This window comes from Rhinopithecus roxellana, chromosome 22 (assembly GCF_007565055.1).
Source record: "Rhinopithecus roxellana isolate Shanxi Qingling chromosome 22, ASM756505v1, whole genome shotgun sequence".
NCBI lineage: Eukaryota > Metazoa > Chordata > Mammalia > Primates > Cercopithecidae > Rhinopithecus > Rhinopithecus roxellana.
In genome coordinates, this window is record NC_044570.1 from 8,906,834 (window position 1) to 8,929,935 (window position 23,102).

General features: G+C 37.6%; 1 protein-coding gene across 1 annotated transcript in view; it reads left to right on the plus strand.

Moving 5' to 3' along the window:
* Positions 1 to 23,102, plus strand: part of USP9Y (ubiquitin specific peptidase 9 Y-linked) — a 226,358-nt gene that overhangs the window by 103,690 nt on the left and 99,566 nt on the right. Inside the window, exons 14-17 of the mRNA XM_010356752.2 lie at positions 4,636 to 4,842; positions 9,497 to 9,633; positions 11,493 to 11,626; positions 22,438 to 22,525. Of these exons, the coding sequence (XP_010355054.2) occupies positions 4,636 to 4,842; positions 9,497 to 9,633; positions 11,493 to 11,626; positions 22,438 to 22,525 (566 nt within the window). The remainder of the gene's footprint in view (positions 1 to 4,635; positions 4,843 to 9,496; positions 9,634 to 11,492; positions 11,627 to 22,437; positions 22,526 to 23,102) is intronic.

Sequence of the window (23,102 nt, forward strand, 5' to 3'; positions counted from 1 at the left end):
ATTGTTCTGAGAGTCTTTGTCATGAATGGATGTTTTGCCAAGTGTTTCTTCCTGTATCTGTTGCTGTGATAGTGATTTTTTTTTTTTTAAAGACATGGTCTCACTCTGTCACCCAGGTGACAGGGCAGTGGCGTGATCACAGTTCACTGCAGCTTTGACTTCCTGGGCCCAAGCTATCCTCCTGCCTCAGTGTCCTGAGTAGCAAGGACTAAGGGTACACCCTACCACATTAAGCTAACGTTTTTTATAATCTTTATTTTTATAGAGGTGGGGTTTTGCTGTCATGCCCACACTTGTTCTCCCAAACCTTCGCCTCCTAAGTCACTGGGATTACAGGTGTGAACAGCCATGTACAGCCCAATTTTTCTTTTCTACCCTTTTAATGTGGTGGATTATAGTGATTGTTTTTTGATTATTTAGTTAGGCCTGCATCCCTGGAATAAACCATACTTAATCATATGTCATTATTATTGTGTATTGTTGACTTTCCTTTTCTAATAATTGTTAAGAAATTTTGCATTTATATTTATCAGGGATGCAGTCTGTAGTTTTCTTTGTAATATTCAGGTTTTGCAGTCAGAGCATGACTGACTTTATAAAATATTGGAAAGTGTTTCTTCTTTTTTTCCTCACTGAAACCATCTGGTCTGGTGATTATTTAGGGGAGTTTTAACATTACAGGTTTAGTTTTTCTTAATCATTATCATTCTTTTGTAATTGTTTATATTGAGTTCCTGTAATTTGTTTTTAAGAGATATCATTTATTTTGTCTAAGCTGTCAAATTATATATTGTTTCTAGTATTTCTTACTGTTTTTTGATGTCAGCACAGTCTTCAGTCATAGCTTTTTTATTACTGATGTTAGTAATTTGTGTATTATCTTTAACAATATTTGTTTTGCCCATTGCACTAGAAGTTTAATTCTAGATCCTTTTGAAAAGACAAGTCTTTGTTTCACTGATTTTCTCTGTTTCTTTTAAATTTTATGGATTTTCGTTAATTCTTTACTGTGTCCTTTATTCTGCTTTCTTCGAGCTTATTTTGCTCTTTTTTTGTAGTTTGAAGTAGGAGTTAAGATGGTTCACTTCAGCATTTCCTCTTATCTGTGTGTTTGGTGTTAGGAACTTCCATCTTCCACTATGTTTAAATGTTGCGTATTTTATCTCAATTTTGGTTTTTTTTTTTCACATATATATGCAAACAGATTTATGTATATGTATATATGCATATATATGAGATCACATATATGGGCTCACATATATACATATACCTATATATACTAGTATAATATACATATAATAAACATATATATACACACATGTTGCACGTATGTATGTATGTATGCATGCATGTATGTATGTGTATTTATTCCTTTTAGACAGGGCCACACTTCGTCACCCAGGCTGGAGTTCAGTGGTGCAGTCACACTCACTGCAGTCTCAGCCTCCCGGGTTCAAGCAATCCTCCCACTTCAGGCTTCCTGAGTAGCTGAGACTGCAGGTGTGAATCACTATGTCCAGCTAATTTTTAATATTTTTTTATAGAGAAAAATCTCACTGGGTTTTTTAGGCTGGGACTCAGACTTCTTGGCCTCAAACTATTGGGTTCAAGTGATACTCCTTCTTTTGCCTCTCAGAGTGGTGGATTAGTCATGAGCCACCAGGCCTAGCCTTAATTATATTAATTTCTGTGAAGATGACTCTTTGAGAACATAGAACTAGGACTTGAACAATAATTAATAGGAGGTTTTCATGTCATCATAATGTAATTGATTTATAGTTTGATTCCTGTGTAATTGTATGGTTTTCATTCTTAAATTTTCTGAAGTTTGTTTTCTCACTGAAGAGATGGTCTATCTTGTGTATTTTCTTTTGTAGGAACTTTGAAAATAAGGTGTATCCTGCTGTTGTGTGGAGTGTTCAATAAATGTCAGTTAAATGCTGTTGATTGAAGCTTTTGTTGGTATTTTTGCAAATTTTTGTGTAGTTCTGTCATTTGTTTAGAGAGGGGTGTTGATGTCTCTCTAATTATGATTTTGTCTCTTTCATGTTTGATTATCTTAGTTTTTGCTTCACATATTTTACAGTATACATATTTTGGTGCATACATGTTTAGAACTGCTGTGTCATGTCTTGATGGAGTGATCATTTTTCATTGTGTAGTGACCTATGACATTTTTCTTGTGCTGAAATCTGTTTTATCTCATATTAAAATAACTCATATTAAAATAAAATTATCTCATATTATCTCATATTAAAATAAAAAGGAAAGTATTTATACTTTCCATTAATGTTTGCCTGTTATATCTTTTTGCATTCTGCCTTCAACCTGCCTATTTTTCTTTTCTTTTTTTTTTGTTTGTTTTTTTGATATGGGAGTTTTGCTCTTGTTGCCTATGTTGGAGTGTAATGGCTCAGTCTCTGCTGACCGCAACCTCAGCCTTCTGGGTTCAAGCCATTTTCCTACCTCAGCCTCCCAAGTAGCTGGGATTACAGGCACCAGCCATCATACCCATCTAATTTTTTGTATTTATAGTAGAAATGGAGTTTCTGTGTTGGTCAGGCTGGTCTCTTAACTCCCAGCCTCAGGTGATCCGCCCATCTTTGCCTCCCAGAGTGCTGGGATTACAGCCCTGAGCCACTGCACCCGGCCTCAACCTGCCTATTTTCTTATGCTTAGTAATACAAAGAATCCCTGTTACCCCTTGCTATCATATTTTTATGTTCTGCTTATTCTCTTCTTTCATTTCTCTATTTTTATTTTCCTGCCTTCTGGAGGGTTATTGGAACGTTTTTAAAATTTCTGTAGTTATATTACTGTATCTGTTTATGTAACTTTAAAATCTTTGATAATTCAGGCCTGGCGGGGTGGCTCAAGCCTGTAATCCCAGCACTTTGGGAGGCCGAGACAGGCGGATCACGAGGTCAGGAGCTGGAGACCATCCTGGCTAACATGGTGAAACCCCGTCTGTACTAAAAAATACAAAAAAAAAAAAAACTAGTTGGGTGAGGTGGCGGCCGCCTGTAGTCCCAGCTACTCAGGAGGCTGAGGCAGGAGAATGGCGTAAACCCGGGAGGCGGAGCTTGCAGTGAGCTGAGATCCGGCCACTGCACTCCAGCCCGGGCGACAGAGCGAGACTCCGTCTCAAAAAAAGAAAAAACAAAACAAAAAAACACACACACACACAAAAACTTTGGTAATTCTAACATCTGTTTTCTTTGTGTTGGCACCAGTCAGTTCTTTTTTTCATTCATTTTGATATCTTCTTGATTCTTGGTATGTCAAGTAATACTCAGTTGAAACCTAGAGATATCATATTATGTTATTAGACTCAAAGAATATTGAAGACTTCTATTTTCCTTGATTTTTGTCTGGCACCACTCAGGCAAGGGAAGGGAGGGGTACCCTTGGTTGTTACTGCTTGGAAGTAGAACTCCAAGTTCCCTAGACTGTCTTCCTTGTCACTGGAAAGGGGGTATTCCTTATTACTGCTATTTTGGGGAGGAATTTCTGACCACCTGCGTGGTTCACACTTGTAACTTCTACCATGGTGGGAGTGACTTTTTTTCCACTGGACCGTGATGAAAGTTCTGTTTCTCTTTTAGGAACCACTCCAGCAGAATCAGGCAGGTGCTGGCTCCTTGTTACTGTCAAGTGCAGATACAAACCCCAGCTCACTACTTGCCTTCTTTATCTTCCATAGAAACCCCTGCTCACTAGTTGGCCTTCTTTATCTTCCCCCAGATTTGGGCATGGTTTGTTACAGCTTTAAGAACTTTAGGGTTTTCACTGAACTTTTTGTGGTATGCGTGGGGAGTGAGTCATAGTTCTTTCTATAGTTTTTGCTTGACATTTATTTTCTAAGTTTTCTATCATGCCAATTTGCATGTTTCCTGATCCATAGGCTATAGGGGTGGCTGTCAGGAGGGAGGATGCTTTTCTTATCTGCACCTACTAATGTTTGCAGGTTGCTAGATCTTTTAGCTTCAAATCTATAATATGTGAAATAAAAGAAAATTCTGTGAATTCACTACCTTCTTGTTCCTTATATTTAATGTCCAGGAGTTTTGGTTGTATTTAATGGGAAGAATAATGAAACATGTTTCATCTTCACAAATCAAAATGATCTTAATTCTTTTCAGTGAGCATTTTATCTCTTATATGTAGACAGCATTTGTTCATCATTTCTTTGTAAGCTGGAGATTTTTATTGTTTGAATTTTTTAGTCTTAACATAATTTGTTATAAACATTTTTTCACCTCATATGTTTGCTTTCTGTTGTAAAATGTTTAATGCAGATTACTTAATCATCTGCTCTCTTTATGTATAACAGCATTTTTGAGTCACGTATCCCTTGTTATTTTTTAATTACACAATTTTAAAGTCAAAAGTAACAAAGTTTATATTGGAAATAGAGGATTTTTTCCCTGGAATTGCAATTACTTTGTCTTGTGAGTACTATTTGGTTTCTTTCAGTAACATTTTTGTTCAGATATGCTCTTGGTGTGTGTGTGTGTGTGTGTGTGTAAGTATGTGATGAATGTAGTTTATTTAAAGACTTAAAGCAGTATTTACTTAATCTAAACAAACATAATAAATTATGTGGTATTTATATCATTTAAATACTTTCTTTAGGCAAGTTGGACAAATGCAAGTAAGAAGCAACGTGAAAAGCTCCTTGAGTTGATACGTCGTCTTGCAGAAGATGATAAAGATGGTGTGATGGCACACAAAGTGTTGAACCTTCTTTGGAACCTGGCTCATAGTGATGATGTGCCTGTAGATATCATGGACCTTGCTCTCAGTGCCCACATAAAAATACTAGATTATAGTTGTTCCCAGGTATGGGAGTGTTTCCTTGTTCAGTTTTCTGACTTTCCTTCACAAGTAGGATAACCCAGTTACAAGATGATTCCAGTTTCTTCTATCATTTTGTTTATTTATTTATTTATTTTTGAGACAGAGTCTCTCTCTGTCGCCCAGGCTGGAGTGCAGTGGTGCAATCTTGGCTCACTGCAAGCTCTGCCTTCCTGGTTCACACCATTCTCCTGCCTCAGTCTCCTGAGTAGCTGAAACTACAGGTACCCACCATGACGCCCAGCTAATTTTTTGTATTTTTAGTAGAGACAGGGTTTCACCATGTTAGCCAGGATGGTCTTGATCTCCTGACCTCATGATCTGCCTGCCTCAGCCTCCCAAAGTGCTGGGATTACAGGCCTGAGCCACCACACCCAGCCCATCATTTTTTATTTCTAAAGTGATCTTGAGGAATTGGCATACTTTGTCATATAAGCCTGGCTTCCTATTCTCCACCCTTGTGTTTTCCAGCCATATTTTATATATCATTCACTAAGCATTTTTGCCTCACTGAGACAAAAATGTTAATAGGTAGAATATCTTATTATAGTTATATTGTAGCTCAATATGTAGTGCTAATACAGATCATAAAGATTTAAAAGCAATAGTGACTTTAGAGGTATAAGGGTAGTTACATTTTATTTGCTAATAAGTTAGTAAGATTAACAGAACTTACTGGCTTCCCTATCAGCAAATCACAACAGCTTCCCAGTGTTTAACCGATGTGCCTTATGCTACTAATTTTAATTAAGTATTAATGTTTTGCTAGTTTTGCCTAAAGTCTTGAACCTCTTGATGACTTTTTATCAGCAGTTTTTTGCTACCCTTATAATTGGTCAGTTCAGTAATTTAATTATGATATTCCTTTTTAAAACATAAAAAAAAAAAAATGAACAGGCAGGGTATTTCTGTTTCTGCATGGCAAACATTCTGCTTTCACTTGGACTTAAGCTTAATCTAATTAATCAGGGTTGGCTGGGCAGTTCTTCACTGCTGTAATCCCAGCACTTTGGGAGGCCAAGGAGGGTACGTTGCTTGAGTTTACAATTTCAGTCCAGCCTGGGCAGCATGGGGAAACCCCAACTTTGTAAAAACTAAGAAATTAGTTGGGCATGGTGGTGCACACCTAAAGTCCCAGCTACTAGGGAGGCTGAGGCAGGTGCGTCCCTGGAGCCTGGGAGGCCAAAGCTATAGTGAGCCATGAGTGTGCCACCTATTCCAGCTTGGGTGACAGAGTAAGACCCTGTCTCAAAACAATGAAATAGAAAATATGTTTTAAAATTATTCAGTAAGGTCAATGATGCTCTTGGGTTTTGAAAGCCATATCATTGTGAAGCATAAAAGCATTTGCTGGCCGGGCGCGGTGGCTCAAGCCTGTAATCCCAGCGCTTTGGGAGGCCGAGACGGGCGGATCACGAGGTCAGAAGATCGAGACCATCCTGGCTAACATGGTGAAACCCCGTCTCTACTAAAAAATACAAAAAACTAGCCGGGTGAGGTGGCGGGCGCCTGTAGTCCCAGCTACTCGGGAGGCTGAGGCAGGAGAATGGCGTAAACCCGGGAGGCGGAGCTTGCAGTGAGCTGAGATCCGGCCACTGCACTCCAGCCCGGGCGACAGAGCGAGACTCCGTCTCAAAAAAAAAAAAAAAAAAAAAAAAAAAAAAAAAAAAAAAAAAAGCATTTGCTTCATCAGTTGCCATCATCAAAAAAGGACTAATACAAAGTCATATGTATAATTAGGTAAATCAAAGGGAGAACATTCATAAAACTGGAATACTTCAAAAATGAAGATGTCATTCACAGTCTGTGGACTAACTAGTCCACGCTTTTCATGTAAAACTGATTTATTTTTAGTTGTGAAGAAAATACAAATTGAAATTTATTACAGCTACTGTCTCATACAAATAAAAACGCAGTACTTTTTCCAATCCCAGTTGTCAATAGTACATTGGACTTGCAATAATGCAGTTGCAGCTTTAGATGCATGGAAATAAAAAGTGTCAGTTGGGTTATTATGATCAGATGACAGTGTTATACTGTGGTTGATTCTGAATACTCATAAGTGCTTATTCAGCAGGTAAAATGGTTATGAGGATCTTGAGTTGAGATGCTGTCTTGTTAAATAGAAAAGTGTTACAGAGAATTAAAGTAGTATACTTGTTATAAATGCTCACCTAGCATTTATTATTCATTTTATTGCTTGGCACACTGTTTTCTACATTGCTATATTAATGCTTGATTTCACTAAATTTAGTGTAAGGGTTTTTGCCTTTTTTTTTTTTTTTTGAGACGGAGTCTCGCTCTATCTATCGCCCAGGCTGGAGTGCAGTGGCCGGATCTCAGCTCACTGCAAGCTCTGCCTCCCGGGTTTACACCATTCTCCTGCCTCAGCCTCCCGAGTAGCTGGGACTATAGGCGCCCGCCACCTCGCCCGGCTAGTTTTTTGTATTTTTTAGTAGAGACGGGGTTTCGCCGTGTTCACCAGGATGGTCTCGATCTCCTGACCTCGTGATCCACCCGTCTCGGCCTCCCAAAGTGCTGGGATTACAGGCTTGAGCCACCGCGCCCGGCTGGTTTTTGCCTTTTTTAACTTCAGTTTTTGTTTGCTGTTGTTACTGGTAACTATTAAGTCTGTGATTCCTCTTGCCCTCCCACCTAAACTACTTTTAATTTAGTGTATATGTATGGGCCTTGTGCAGTGCTGCACACCTGTAATCCCTGCACTTTGGGAGGCCAAGGTGGGTAGATCATTTGAGATCAGGAGTTTAAGACTGGCCTGGCTCACATGGCAAAACCCTGTCTCTAGTAAAAATACAAAAAATTGGCCAGGCACAGTGGCTCACGCCTATAATCCCAGCATTTGGGGAGGTCGAGGCAGGTGGATTGCCTAAGGTGAAGCATTCGAGACCAGCCTAGCCAACATGAAACCACATCTCTACTAAAAATACAAAAAATTAGCTGGGCATTGTGGCGGACGGCTGTAATCCCAGTACTCGGGAGGCTGAGGCAGGAGAATCGCTTGAACCCAGGAGGCAGAGGTTGCAGTGAGTCAAGATTGCACCATTGCACACCAGCCTTAGCAACAAGAGTGAAACTCCGTCTAAAAAGAAAAAGAAAAAAAAAGTAGCCAGGTGTGGTGGGTGCACCTGTAGTCCCGGCTACTTGCAAGGCTGAGGCAGGAGAATTGCTTGAACCCGGGAGACCGAGGTTGCACCACTGCACTGTAGCGTGGGCAACACAGTGACACTCCATCTCAAAAAAATAAACAAATAAAATTTTAAAAAGTACACTTGTGAGTATTTTTAAATCCTTAAAAATGGGCACATTTATTAATGGAAATTTTTCCTAGGAAGTGATCTGAAAACAGCACAGTATGTACAAAGACATTCTTTATTGTTTACACAACGAAACCACTTAAATAAACTGTATGTTTTTATAGTGTGTACAGCCATTAAAATCCCTTAGTAGTTTGGAAAGGTGTCCACTTTTAATTAAAGACACTTAAAGCATGTGTCCAGTTTTTGTTAATGCATGTGCTTTTGTTAATGCACATGTAATGCATGTGCTTACAAACATCCCTTAAATTAAGTATTAATGGAAATAAAAAAAATTTACCTTTTCTTTTGCGGATGTGCACAGAAATGGAATTCTTCCAGCTAAATATCTATTAGATATTTAAACCAGAATTTTGATTATTAGTCACTGCAATGTGAAAGATTGAAGCAACCATGGAGGAATATTTGAAAAATCTTACTCTCAGAATATTCTTGACCAGGCATGGTGGCTCATGCCAGTGGTCCCAGCACTTTGGGAGGCCAGCGGGGGTGGATCATGAGTTCAAGAGATTGAGACCATCCTGGCCAACATGATATAACCCCGCTTGTACTACAAATACAAAAATTAGCCAGGCGTGGTGGCACGCGCCTATAGTCCCAGCTACTTGGGAGGCTGAGGAGGAGGATAGCTTGAACCCAGGAGGCGGAGGTTGCAGTGAGCCGAGATCTGCGATCACGCCACTGCATTCCTGTCTCGTGACAGAGTGAGACTTCATCTCAAAAAAAAAAAAAAAAAAAAAAATCCTCAATTACTTTTTCATTGCACACGTTTGTCTTTTTTCTGTAACTTTCTTTGTATGTATACTGATTTATTTTGATTTTTTTAACCTCAATTACTATACTGTTACTTTCTTGATGAAATAAAAATTTTCCATTTTCTTTGCTCTGATTAGAAAACTATCCTAGCCAAACTCAGTATATATGGTTATAATTGGCAATGCATGCTTTCCCAATTTTATGACAAAACTTCACAAAACTCAGTGCAATGCAATACCCACCATTCAGACAAATGTTTTAAAATCATACTTCCTATAAATGTGTTGGTACTTGGAAATTGTGTCTCAGTACAGATATTTCAGATTCATAGAACATTAAATTTATAGTAGTGCCTTACATTTTGGTGTTTTCATTGTAACTTCAAAATAATATATTTAGAGCATTTTGTTTGAACACTTTTACAATTACATTGTAAATTTGGTAATGCTAAGTTTAGAAGGTTTCTTGTTTTGTAAATCTCAAAATAATTTTGAAGGTAGAATTATATTGAGTATCCACTTAGAGTATAAATTTTTTTCATGTATAAGGATCGAGATGCACAAAAGATCCAGTGGATAGATCACTTTATAGAAGAACTTCGCAGGAATGAAAAATGGGTAATTCCTGCTCTGAAACAAATAAGAGAAATTTGTAGTTTGTTTGGTGAAGCACCTCAAAATTTGAGGTAAGACTTTTTTAATAGATAATTTTTAAATTTTTATTTGTATGTTATGTTGAAAATGGTATATGAAAGCAAATTTTAAAGAAAGAAAACCATGGTGGGAAAACAAGAAATTTCTAAGAGTTTACAACAAAATAAGAATCCTTGATCATGTTCAACTTCTTTGTATTTTATGACAGATAGGTATGTATTCAATACTAAATAGCAATTAAGTATCATAGCCACATTACTGCCTTTCAGGTCTTAGTTCAGAATTGTCTCTGACTTCCAGCGGATGTGTCAGATGTTATGCCTATGTTATATTTATCTTGCTCCTCATTTTACTCTATCCTTTTGATAGTTAACTCTGTCTTGGCTCAATATTTCTTGTAGTTACAAATAGTATTCTTTGTTATTTAATTGATTTAGTCTAACATTTTTAACATTTGAAGGGGGGAACACCTCTTTCTTGAGTTTTAAAATTAAATTTTAAAAATCAGACTACAAAGTGATTTAGAGTATAAAACATGACAAGACTGTTTAAAGATTTTTTTACTCATAACTTATTTTAGCTAGATTTTCCTTAATTTTCAGTGTTTGGTGTCATATGTTAAATTGTGGTTATTTAAATAATGTATTTTATTTTATTGTAAGATACTGAAAATTAATGAAAGGAAAGGAAAATAACACGGAAACGGAGAAACCTATGTTAGTTGAAGAATATTCACAGTGCAGTTAAGATTCCCAGTAGCGAAGTTCAGGTTTATCTAACTAACTGTAATCTTAGAAAGATTCCCTCGTGTGTTAGGTGCTGCAGCTCATGCCTATAATCCTAGCACTTTCGGAGGCCGAGGCAGGCGGATCACTTGAGGTCAGGAGTTCAAGACTAGCCTCACCAACATGGTGAAACGCCATCTCTACTAAAAATACAAGAAATTAGTTGGACATAGTGGCAGGCACCTGTAATCCCAGCTACTCAGGAGGCTGAGGCAGGAGAATTGCTTGAACCCAGGAGGCTGAGGTTGCAGTGAGCTGAAATTACGCCCTTGTACTCCAGCCTGGGCAACATGAGCAAAACTCTGTCTCAAAAAAAAAAAAAAAAAAAAAAGATTGTCTCATGGTGTAAGGACATTTGTGTTGTGTATCAGATGATGATTAATCAAGATGCTTTACAGCTTTAGATTGATAAAATTATACCCCAAAGAGAGTTTTTGTGTTAATAGAAGCTTAAAATGCCATTTATATTTTGTGATTTTTTTCAAGTTGACTTTTGACTCTATTTTTCTAATGTTGGAAATATTAAAGGAAATTTGAAAGTTTCATGTGAATAAACATTGGAAAAAATATTTATGAAGGACATATTTTCATTATATTTGTTTATATATACCATTTGTCTTTTATCAGACATATCTATTTACTATAGATAGATGCAGTAGATATACTCTCTCAAGACTGGTGACCTCATTACCAATAGAATAGTAATGTTTGTGAGTTGATTGGTTTAGTCAATAATGACAAACTAGAAAGGAAAAGAGAGCTGGATCTTTTTAGTGATATCCACAGGTAAAATGGTGTGAACTCATTGTTCCAGAATGTACCTGGACGTCTGATACTCTTCATCATGCAATACATGTGTTTTCATACTGATAGATACTTTTTATTTTTAAATAAGAATACTGAAATAGATACTTGATTGGAGGCATGGATTATGTTTTTTACAGAGTTTGATATTTCGTTAAGGGGAGAATATTGACACATTTTGTTAAGAATGTATAGCATTAAAAATTTTTAAAGTAGTAGCTGGAATTTAGCTTCTGTAAACTCTCTTTAATTACAGCAATTTTCGTTTGCCTTATTATACTGTTAAGTTCTTCTTATTTCAGCCAAACTCAGCGAAGTCCCCACATATTTTATCGCCATGATTTAATCAACCAGCTTCAACAAAATCATGCCTTAGTTACTTTGGTAGCAGAAAACCTTGCAACCTACATGAATAGCATCAGATTGTATGCTGGAGGTATGTATGATAAGCTAAAATTAACTATGAGGAATCAACTTTGTTTCACTGTAAATGTTAATAACCTAAGAAATGACATTTATTTTTGAATGAGGAAAAATAGAAGTGGATTGATACTTCAGATTGCATTCACTTAAGGAATATGATCTACTTGGCATCCCAAATCTTAGGCAAGCTAAACTCCAGGCCACCTTTCCCAGTGTCTTTATTAAATACATGTCTACTTACTCATCCTCCTTGTTTGTATATTTTCTTTCATACCTGGGAGTTCTGCCTGTTAGTGCCTTTGGTAGGTTATAATTCTCTTGGGTCTCTTTGGTGTGTACTGAAGTCATTAAGCTTTTGCTCTTTTTTTGAGGGGGACAGAGTCTTACTCTGTTGCCCAAGCTGAAGTTCAGTGATACAGTCTCAGTTCATTGCAACATCTGCTTCCGGGCCCAAGTGCTCCTCCCACCTCAGTCTCCTGAGTAGCTCAGACCACAGGCACTCACCACTATGCCCTGCTGTTTTGTATTTTTAGCAGAGACAGGGTTTCGCCATGTTGACCAGTCTGATCTTGAACTCCTGGGCTCAAGTGTTCCTCCTGCCTTGACCTCCCAGGGTGCTGGAATTACAGGCTGAGCCACCATGTTCTGCTTAATTTGTTGTTAATTTTGCCTGATTCTGTTATTACATATATTACAGTTCTTAATAATTCTGAAATACTGTTATCCATTGTTTAAAGAGCTTATTAGAAATTCACTGGATTTGTAATCACTAGATGTGTCATTGCTTCTTACACTATGAAATATTTTAAAACTGTTTCTTGTCTTATACTTCTCAACAGTTAGCCTTTTAGTATATGCCATGTGGAGATCTATCTTGGCACACTAAAGGCTAATTCCAATGTTATTTGTCCTTTAATAGTTTTAATACATTTATGTGTGCTGGAGCACATAGTAGTCTTTCTGCATGTATAGCTGTATCCCCCTTCCCCAAAAGTTCATAAAACATCTGCATCCCAAATCAACCACTTCACAGGCCTAATTTTTATGCTTATAGAGGAGAAAACCTTTTATTGGCCAATGTTGAAGGCAAGATTTACCACAATGTTGAACTGAAATTGCTGCTTAATTGATATGCTACATTAGTATCTGTGGAATTCAATCATATGTTGAAAATGTGGATATTTGTATTATTAACTGTTTGAAAAATATAGTAGAATCTTGGTATGGTTGAGTTTGTAAAAATCCTCAAGTTTTTACTTAATACTTCTTTTTGAGGTCACATAAAATAATAGAAAACTTAAGTAACTTCCGCTTACCTCTAATTATTTCGGTGGCTTCTATTCCTCTCACATTTTACCCCCTCTTTTTACCCTTGCTGTAGAACTATAAAAGCAATCTGAGCATTAGGTGCTACATGCATTTCAATCCTCCCAGTCAGGTTCAGAAGCTCAGAGGCAAAAGTGGTAGGACAGGCAAGCCCATATAAGCATGCAACCAACCTTGATGGCCCCTTTCTTTATTAAGAGCAGCTTAAAAAAATTAGAACAGCATAAAATTTGCATATCGTTCTCTTAAATTCTGTATCACCTCAAGTCTTGTATCTTCTTGAAGATAACAAGGGCCCTCCCACATGCCAGTGAAGACCCTCCCCAAAAGTGATCACAACTAGACACTTAACTCCAATGATAATTTTATTCATTTTGCGTGGTTTTGTCTGTAATTGTAATGTTATTGTCAATAATTGAAGACCTAATTTCCAATTCAATCAAGAGGAAAAGCATAGGTGTATTCCAGCCTCACTAGGGTACTCTGTTTATTTGTTCAAATTCTACTTGAGTTCTTGACTGATGTCTTGTGATCATGAGTCAAGAAATGAAGAAATTCCACATTTTTCATTTTCCTCATGTTTATATTGTTTGTTTATAAAATTGAAGATTAGGAGTATAGGCTTTATTGTTAAACTGCTGTAAAGTTTATATAGTTAAATACACAATTAGTTTGTATAGTTAAACCTACCTCCAATTGGGTGACTTGCAAAGTACTTAAGCCTTCTGTGATTAGGATTTACCAGATTGGTAAAACAAGAATAACAGTAGTGTGTACCTATTTTATAAATGAGTTAATACATTCTAGAACATAGTATTTGCCAGAATGTTACCAGTATACAGCACTTGCTTGAACATTTTCTGTAATTATACGGTCTCCTGAATTCATTGATTGTGTTTTTCTAGAAATAATCATTTACCTTTAATATTTTCCGTTTCTGAGTGATGTTGCTCATTCTGAGTAATATTGCTGAATAATGTCAGTTTGTTCTTAAATATACCGATAAAATTTCTCCCACTAATACTTTTATGTGATTAGGATTGTATAAAACAATACCAACAAAAACTATGGTGATTGCATCATAGCAGTTCACTAATGTTTTCTTAGTTTCTGATAATCATTTCATTAGTCTCTATTCTGACTATGTACGATACTACTAGTTGTTTATTTTTGTGAAAACATTTCCCCGGTGGCATGGTTAGCTAATTTCATGTTATTTTAGATAACAAAGTAACATTAAGATTTTACAAATGGCAAAAACGAGTGCCGTTATCTCACTACTTGAATTTAGCGAGGAATATTTCCTGAGTTACGTTTTTAAAAAAATCTTTATGTGCATCAACAAACTATCAGCCACCTTGTTTATCTCATTGAAAAGACAGTATCTACTGATTTCCTTATGAGAGAGCTTTATATGTCATTTTTCCTGATTTCTGAATAAAATTTATAGGATTTACACTAATTACAGGGCACATTACTGTTCAAGAAAATGTGTTTTTCTAAGAGTTGTCGTTTTATACCTCTTCTGTTCTTTCTGCTTTCATTATGACAGTTGATTCTTTTGGGACCCGTTGCCACAGGAAAAAAGTCTTTTCACAAGTGTCACTCAACAACAATGACAGTGCTTAATGCAGAATCTGGCTTTGATTCACTCACTAATTCTACTTCATTTTCTTTTTCTTTTTCTTTTTCTTTTTTTTTTTTTTTTCTGGTGGTGGTTGTTGTTGAGACAGGGTCCTTGGCCGGGCGCGGTGGCTCAAGCCTGTAATCCCAGCACTTTGGGAGGCCGAGATGGGCGGATCACGAGGTCAGGAGATCGAGACCATCCTGGCTAACACGGTGAAACCCCGTCTCTACTAAAAATACAAAAACTAGCCGGGCGAGGTGGTGGGCGCCTGTGGTCCCAGCTACTCGGGAGGCTGAGGCAGGAGAATGGCGTAAACCCGGGAGGCGGAGCTTGCAGTGAGCTGAGATCCGGCCACTGCACTCCAGTCCGGGCGACAGAGCGAGACTCCGCCTCAAAAAAAAAAAAAAAAAAAAGAAAAGAGACAGGGTCCTACTTTCTCACCCAGGCTACAGTGCAACAGTATGATCTCTGCTCACTACAGCTTCTGCCTCCCAGGTTCTCCTGTCTCAGCCTCTCAAGTAGCTGAGATTACAGGAATGAGCCACCATGCCTGGCTAATTTTTGTATTTTTATTAGAGACAAAGTTTCATCCTGTTGGCAAGGCTGGTCTTGAACTCCTGGCCTCAAGTGATCTGCCTGCCTTGGCCTCCCAAAGTGCTGAGATTACAGATGTGAGCTACTGTACCTGTCCTTACCTCATTTCGCATGCTATGAAGTACTATTAAATCTTTGGTGTGGGTTCTTCTGATTTAAAAAATATTTTGAACGAAAGTGATTAATTTCCTGAAGTAAAATTGCTCTTTGACACTGTCACTACTACTCTTTGACAGTGTTGGCTTTGTACTGGAAAGTACAGGATGAACTTTAAACATCCTACTGTGCCAGAAATTGTAAGAAGTTTTTAGAAAATCATATTGACATATCAAAAAAGACATAGGATTCACCTCTTAGTAGTCAAATCTGTTACAATTTAAGCATCAAAATATTATACTTAGGACAATATGAGTATTTTAGTTGATATTGATAAAAATAAATGGAGAACAATGCAAATTAAAAACACAGGAAAAAAAACAGGTGATAAAAGAAGTAGCTGAAAGTCTAATAAGAAGTGGATTACTGACATAGTGTCAAAGTATCCTCCCAGAAGTTTTTACAAAGAGAGAAATACTAACTTTTCAGTGGAGAAATGTGGCAGAAACGCCTTAATTAAGTGATCTAAGTTAAAACATAGTTATTACATAGGACACACTGACATGGCTTCTGATAATAAGCGAAATGAACATAGGATATCTTTTGGGATATTTCATTCAAAAAATGCACAACCTGAATCTATAGAAAATACAGAATGCAAATTGAGTGGCATTAAGTGACTTCATTCTTTAACATGGTCAAGACAGAAACACAAAAAAGATACAAGGAAACTTCAGGTGAAAGAAAGCTACTTGTAGTATATGAGCCAGAGTTTTATCCTGGACTTGCAGAAAAGAAAGCATAAAGTGATGACATTATTGGTACAATTCATTAAGTTTCTAAATACACTATGAATCTGAGAGCAGTCTTGTTGGAGTCTTAAAACCTGGTAAATATACTGTGGTTATGAAAGATGTTATATGGTTGATCCTTGAACAACACAAAGTTAGGGGCCTTGACACCCCACAAAGTCAGAAAATCCATGTATAACTTTTGACTTCCTCAGAATTTAATTACTAATAGCATGCTGTTGACTGGAAAGTATTAATGATAACCAAAACAGCTGATTAACACATATTTTATCTATTACACATATTATATACTATATTACAATTAAGGAAGCTAGAGGAAAGAAATGTCACTGAGAGTATTGTAGGGAAGAAAATACCTCTATTGTTCATTAAGTGGCAGTGCATCACCCTGAAGGCCTTCATCCTGTCTGCACACTGAGCAGGCTCAGGACAAGGAGGAAGAGGAAGGGTTGGTCTTGCTGTCTCAGAGGTGTCAGATGAGGAAGAATTGGAATGCGATGCAGAAAAGGCAGGCACACACTGTAACTTTAGGGAAATATTATTTCTGTCTGATGTTTTTGCTTTGTCGTGTCTCAAAAAATGTTTATATACAGCAGGGGTCCCCATCCCCTAGGCGGAGGACCATGATTGGTCCCTGGCCTGTTAGGAACTGGGCCACACAGCAGGAGGTGAATGGCAGGTGATGGAGCATTAGCGCCTGAGGCCTGCCTCCTGTCAAATCAATGGTAGCATTAGATTCTGATAGGAGCAGGAACCCTATTGTAAACTGCACATGAGAGCTATCTAGGTTGAGTGCTCATTGCACCTGATACCTGATAATCTTAGGTGGAACAGTTTCATCCCAAAATCATCCCAACCCCTGTCTGTGGAAAAATTTCTTCCAAGAAACTTGTCGCTGGTGCTAAAAAGGTTGGGGACTGCTCCAATACAGTACCAATCGATCCTACACCATTTGCTGTAATTTCAGTACCTATATATAATATGGAAGTCCATGTCATAGAAGAAGTCAAAAGCAGTCTTGAGTAATCAGAATCCTCTGCCAGCATGTTTAATGTCAGTTTGTTTTCTGTCAGTGCTTCTACTACTTCCTCATTGTCTGCCACTGGTTCAGAAGCATTCATTTCCACTAAGTTGTCCTTTGTTAATTCCTCGGGTGTATTGTCTATTAGCTTTTGAATTTCTCCAAGAATCATATCATGAAACCGTTAACCCATGTATGGTTTCTGCTGTTTGCATGATCTCTTTCATGATTACCTGAATGAGCTCTGTTGTAAATCCTGTGAAGTCATGCACAACATCTGGACATAGTTTTGAATGTGTTGTTTCCAGCCTGATGGGTTTCATCACCTTTTCTGTTACAGTGATGGCATCTTCAGTGGTGTAATCCTTACACACTTTCATGATGTTCTTTCTCTTAGGGTTCTGTTAGACAGCATTGACAGTCCTTTCTAGGGAGTACTATATGTAATGAGCCTTAAAGTTCCTATGACTTCCTGATCTAGAGGCTGAATTAGAGACGTGTTTGGGGGCAAGCAGACCACATTGATGCCTTTGGCCAGAGGCACTGTCTAGTATCAAAAGAACATTAAAAGGCAACCAATTACTGGCAAGATACTTCCTGACTTCAGGGACAAAGATTTGATGGAACCAACCCAGAGAAAGCCTTCTAGTTGTCAAGTCTTCTTGTTGTGCAACCACAAGACTGGCAGCTGTTGTTTATTTTTTCCTTTCAAGGTGGTGGGTTAGCACTTTATATTAAAAGAGCCATCCTGATCATTAGCCTGATTACATTTACAGTTAGCGTAGTCTTTCCTGCCTTAAATCTTAGTAGTTGCCTGTTTCTTACTAACAAATGTCCTCTGTGCCTTTTTTCTTTCCTTCCAGAGTAGGGCACTTTCATCTGCATTAAAAGCCTGTTGAGGCAGATACTTTTCTCCTCAACAATTTTACGAATGTCATCTGGGAACTCACCTGCTGCCTGTTGCTTGGCAAAAGCTGCTTCTCTTGTTAAAATCTTGATATTTTTAAAGATAAACTGCTTTCTGAAGTTAATCACATCATCCTAAGCTGGCAATTCTCCAGTTTCAAATCCTTCACCTTTTTTGCTGGGTCTGACCCGCAGACTCTTGCCAAGCAACTGATGAAAAAAATGTATGCAGACACAGGTTTTTTTTTGCCTGGGCGCAGCTAGGGGACTGAGCCGCTCACAGACACCAAGGAGGGTACTATAAAGAGTCACAGCAGTTGCAGCCCCGACAAGAGGGCATTTATTTAGTACAGATTTAATGATAAAGGCTTTGAGTCAACACAACTTGTGGGTAATTACCCGTAGAGAGCAGTCCTGCACACTGGATGATTAAAGGCCAAATTCTGAGGCCTAAGTAAACTTAACTTACCTAGATCAATTCCTTTACAGTTCCTTGTTATCTACCTTTTATTCTGAGGCTCTGGATAAGATAATTTGGCTGCCTTCAAATTATCTTTCAAAGCTTTGCAAAACCTCGTAGCCTTCCAAGAACGTTTGCATCTTCTCCTATAATTTCTCCCACCACCCTGACCAAACTCCTACCCCTTTTGCTTTAATTTGTCATAATGACTTTGATTTTTCCCATTATATTAGTCTATAAGTGTGCCTTTTTTATAGCAGTCTTGCTCAAAAAAAGTGCATTTTTCAATACAAAATTGAAGATATTTCCCAAAAGTACAGTTTGTTCCTACTGGCATAGATGCAATGACAGCTTCATGAAATGTGTTTGTGTGTGTGTGTGTGTGTGTGTGTGTGTTTACAGTCCTCCTTATGCTGAATTAATTTATCGTGAAATGGGGGGCAGTCATTGTTGCAGACCTCAGTCTACAATGCGTATCAACCAATTCAGCTTTTTCTTGTGATGTCATGATTTCCCTGTTTTGGGGGGAGCACATCATTTGGGTCCTGTGGTGTCATTCATTGTTTCTATTATTGCACTAAACACAAAAAATACATGAGAACTGCAAGAGACTAATTTTTTTTTTTTTTTTTTTTTGAGACAAAGTCTCACTCTGTCACTTAAGCTGGAGTGCAGTGGTGTGATCTCACCTCATTGCAGTGTCTACCATCTGGGTTCAAGTGTTTCTCCTGCGTCAGTCTTCTGAGTATCTAGGATTACAGGCATGCGGCACCACTCCCAGCTAATTATTGTACTTTTAGTAGAGACGAGGTTTCACCACATTGGTCAGGCTGGTCTCAGACTCCTAACCTTGTGATCCTCCCTCCTCAGCCTCCCAAAGTGCTGAGATTATGGGATTATAGGCGTAATCCACCACGCCCAGCCAAGAGAGTACTTTTTTTTTTTTTTTTTTACCATGGTACATAATTTACTGAAGAGACTTAATTGCCCACTCAGGAGTTTAGAATCACACAGCATTTAGAATCACACAGCATTTTAAGTGGATACTCGCAACACTGGTGCTCACTGAAATAAACATATTTTAAGTATTCATGACATTTAATTTTTTCTTAAAAAAAATTATCTTTTTTTTGAGACCGAGTCTCATTGTCACCCAAGCTGGAGAGCAGTGGCACCATATTGGCTCACTGCAGTGTTTGTCTCCTGGGTTCAAGCAGTTCTCCTGACTCAGCCTCCCAAGTGCTGGAATTAGGCACCCACCACCACACCCAGCTAATTTTTATATTTTTAATAGAGATGGGGTTTCACTGTGTTGACCAGGCTTGTCTGGAACTCCTAACCTCAGGTGGTCTATCTGCCTTGGCCTCCCAAAGCACTGAGATTACAGGCATGAGCCACCGTACTCGGCCTTTTCTAATTTTTTTTCAATATTTCTAAGCTATGTTGTCCATCTGTTTTCTTTAAATGTCACAAATTTTCTAAAAATTTTCCAGTACTCATCATTTATTTAAAAAGATCCATAGAATAAATTAATGAGTAGATGAGTGCAGTTCGAACCCATGTTGTTCGGGGGTCAACTGTACTTGTTATTGGGAAATAAACACAACTTTAAGGAATAAAATTAGATGATGTGTCCAGCTTACCTTCAAATGGTTCATTAAGATGACATATACATATGTAAACAGAGATACCCGTAAAAACACATAGGCAACATCTAAACAGTTGGTATATCTGGATAAAGAGTTGTTCATGTATTATTTTTGCACCTTGTCTATTTTGAAGTTACATTAAAATGTAAACTCATACACATAAACCACCCCCATGCCACACACTCCCCCTCAAAAAAAAAAAAAATAGCTTTTAGTTCAAAGGCTGTAGGGGATGAAAAACTACCTCAAGTGCCAGTCTGATGTTTAATCAGATGTTTCAGTATCAGTGGTCTGAAAAACGAGAAAACTTACATGCAACTGAAAGTCTTTTTATATTGTCTCAGATTTTTAAAGAAAACTCGAGGGTCTGCAATTTGGTGCAACCTGTCAGTTTCATGAAAGTAAGCTGTGCATTTTTACAACTGTTGGCAGGTGTTCCTGTATATAGAAGTAAAAAGCTATGAGTCAAAATATGTGAGATTTCTTTCTTCACTAAATAGTGCACATTCTAAATATTCTGTTCCATCTTTATGCTAGTCAAGATTTTGCTTCTAATTGAAGTTTCACAGAAAAAACAAATCTTGCCATTTTGAAGATTTGGATGCTTTTCCCAATTCCAGTAGGAACTCACACAGTTAACATTTTTTTGACACCAAGTGTGAACGTTACAAGGTCCAAGAGATGTATACCTGAGAAATACCTGTGTCTGTTGCAAAAGAAAAACAGCATGTTTCTCCATGATACATTTAAAAGTTTCAGAATAAAGATCTTTCATTCCTGACAACACTTGGTATTGGCATGTATTTCAGCTGTCTTTTGTTGAATCTCACAAACTAACTGAGTCATTTTCAGGCATATGGTTTTTATCGTATTCTTCTAATGCTTTCGTTTCGTTATTTTACTTTGCTAGGTATTGGGATAAGCCACATTAGGGTATTTTTCTTTAAAAGCATGGCTTTGTGTTGGAATAAATTAATATTTTAGTTGAGTGTTACTTTTTGAGTAAGAGTGTGTGTGTGTGTGCGTGTGTGCGTGTGTGTGTGTGTGTTTGAGATGGAGTCTGGCTCTGTCACCCGGGCTGGAGTGCAGTGGAGTGATCTCAGCTCACTGCAACCTCTGCTTCCCATGTTCAAGTGATTTCCCTGCCTGAGCCTCCTGAGTAGCTGGGACTACAGACATGTACCACCACACCCGGCTAATGTTACGTATTTTAGTAGAGACCATGTTGGCCAGGATGGTGTAGATCTTCTGACCTTGGGATCCCCCCACCTCTGCCTAGCAAAGTGCTAGGATTCCAGGCATGAGCCACTGCGCCTGGCCAGGACAGTAGCTTTGAACTTAATCTTAGCTGTTTAAAATTTATTTACAGGCGAGGCATGGTGTCTCACGCCTGTAATCCCAGCACTTTGGGAGGCCAAGGCAAGCAGATTACGAGGTCAAAAGATGAAGACCCATCCTGGCCAACGTGATGAAACCCTGTCTCTACTAAAAATACAAAAATTAACTGTGCATGGTGGTATGCGCGCCTGTAGCCCCAGCTACTTGAGAGACTGAGCCAAGAGAATCACTTGAACCCAGGAGACATAGGTTGCAGTGAGCCAAGATCGCGCCACTGCACTCCAGCCTGGCAACAGAGTGGGACTCCATCTTAAAAAAAAAAAAAAAAAAAAATTATTTACAAAGTACTGAAAGATTTCCACCCAGTAGATGAAGTTGATAAACTAAATAAAAAACATTTACCAATTTTATATTAAAAAAACAAAGATTTCTGACATAGGTGAGGCCTAGTTTCCAGCACAGGTATTTATAATCATAATGACAAGGTAGGTTTTTCTGAGTATCTGAGACTGTTTGAGCCAGTTCATACGCTGGTGATTGAGATACTCGTATGATAACTTTATCAAATACAATGACATTTTCTCTCATCTTAATTTTTTTGAGTGAATAACATAATGATATTTTTAATGTGGAAATACTTTGCCTACAAAGAAGGAAGGAAATACTTTGCCTAAAAAGAAGGAAAATGGAAACATGATGATATAAAAACATAGGCTGTACTCAGAAATTGTGCCAGTGTGTGTAATGAATGAAGGTGGAGTTAGACTAAAAAATATTTTTGATAACATGTTCAGTAGGTTATATTTTTCTTTTGATTGTGTAAAAAGTGATTGTATTTTTGTGGAAATAAAGGGTTTAAATAAACATACCATAATTACAAGTTGCCTGTTAATTATTATTAACAGTTAGTGATTATTAACTTAATAATTTCTTTTTACCTAAGTCAGTAATGTGGATATACATGTGTATAATACATAGTTTTGGTTTATTTGCAGATCATGAAGACTATGATCCACAAACAGTGAGGCTTGGAAGTCGATATAGTCATGTCCAAGAAGTTCAAGAACGACTGAACTTCCTTAGGTTTGTTTTAAACAACGAGTGCTATTCTTTTAAGGAACTGCAGTGATAAGGAATGCAGTGTTACTCTCTATTTGTTTTTTTTAAACAGGATCTCATTTGGTCATTCAGGCTCAAGTGCAGTGGGGCAATCTAGGCTCACTGAAGCCTCAACCTTTCCAGGCTCTGGTGATCTTCCCATCTCAGCCTCCTGAGTAGCTTGTGAATATTTTAACCATAATAGACAAAAGCAACCTCTAACTATGTATAATAATATTACTTCATATGGGACAAGGAAAATTGTCTGTTCTGTAAGCCAAACCTGTGTTCCAAACTGAATTTACTGAGTAATACATAGCTTTTAATGACGTGTATTTTTTTATGTATGTATAGGTTGAATAATGAGAGATCTCTTAGAAATAGTTACCATACCATAGTAAGGAAAGTATTTAAATAATAAGTATACTAAGAAAAGTTTCCAGAACTATCAGTGTTTTATAAAATTTATTGAATTCATTATTTTTCTCTATTAATTCTGGGATTAGTTTTCTTTTTACAGAGCATATAATTCTGTTTGCTGTTGAATCATAATTTACGGGAC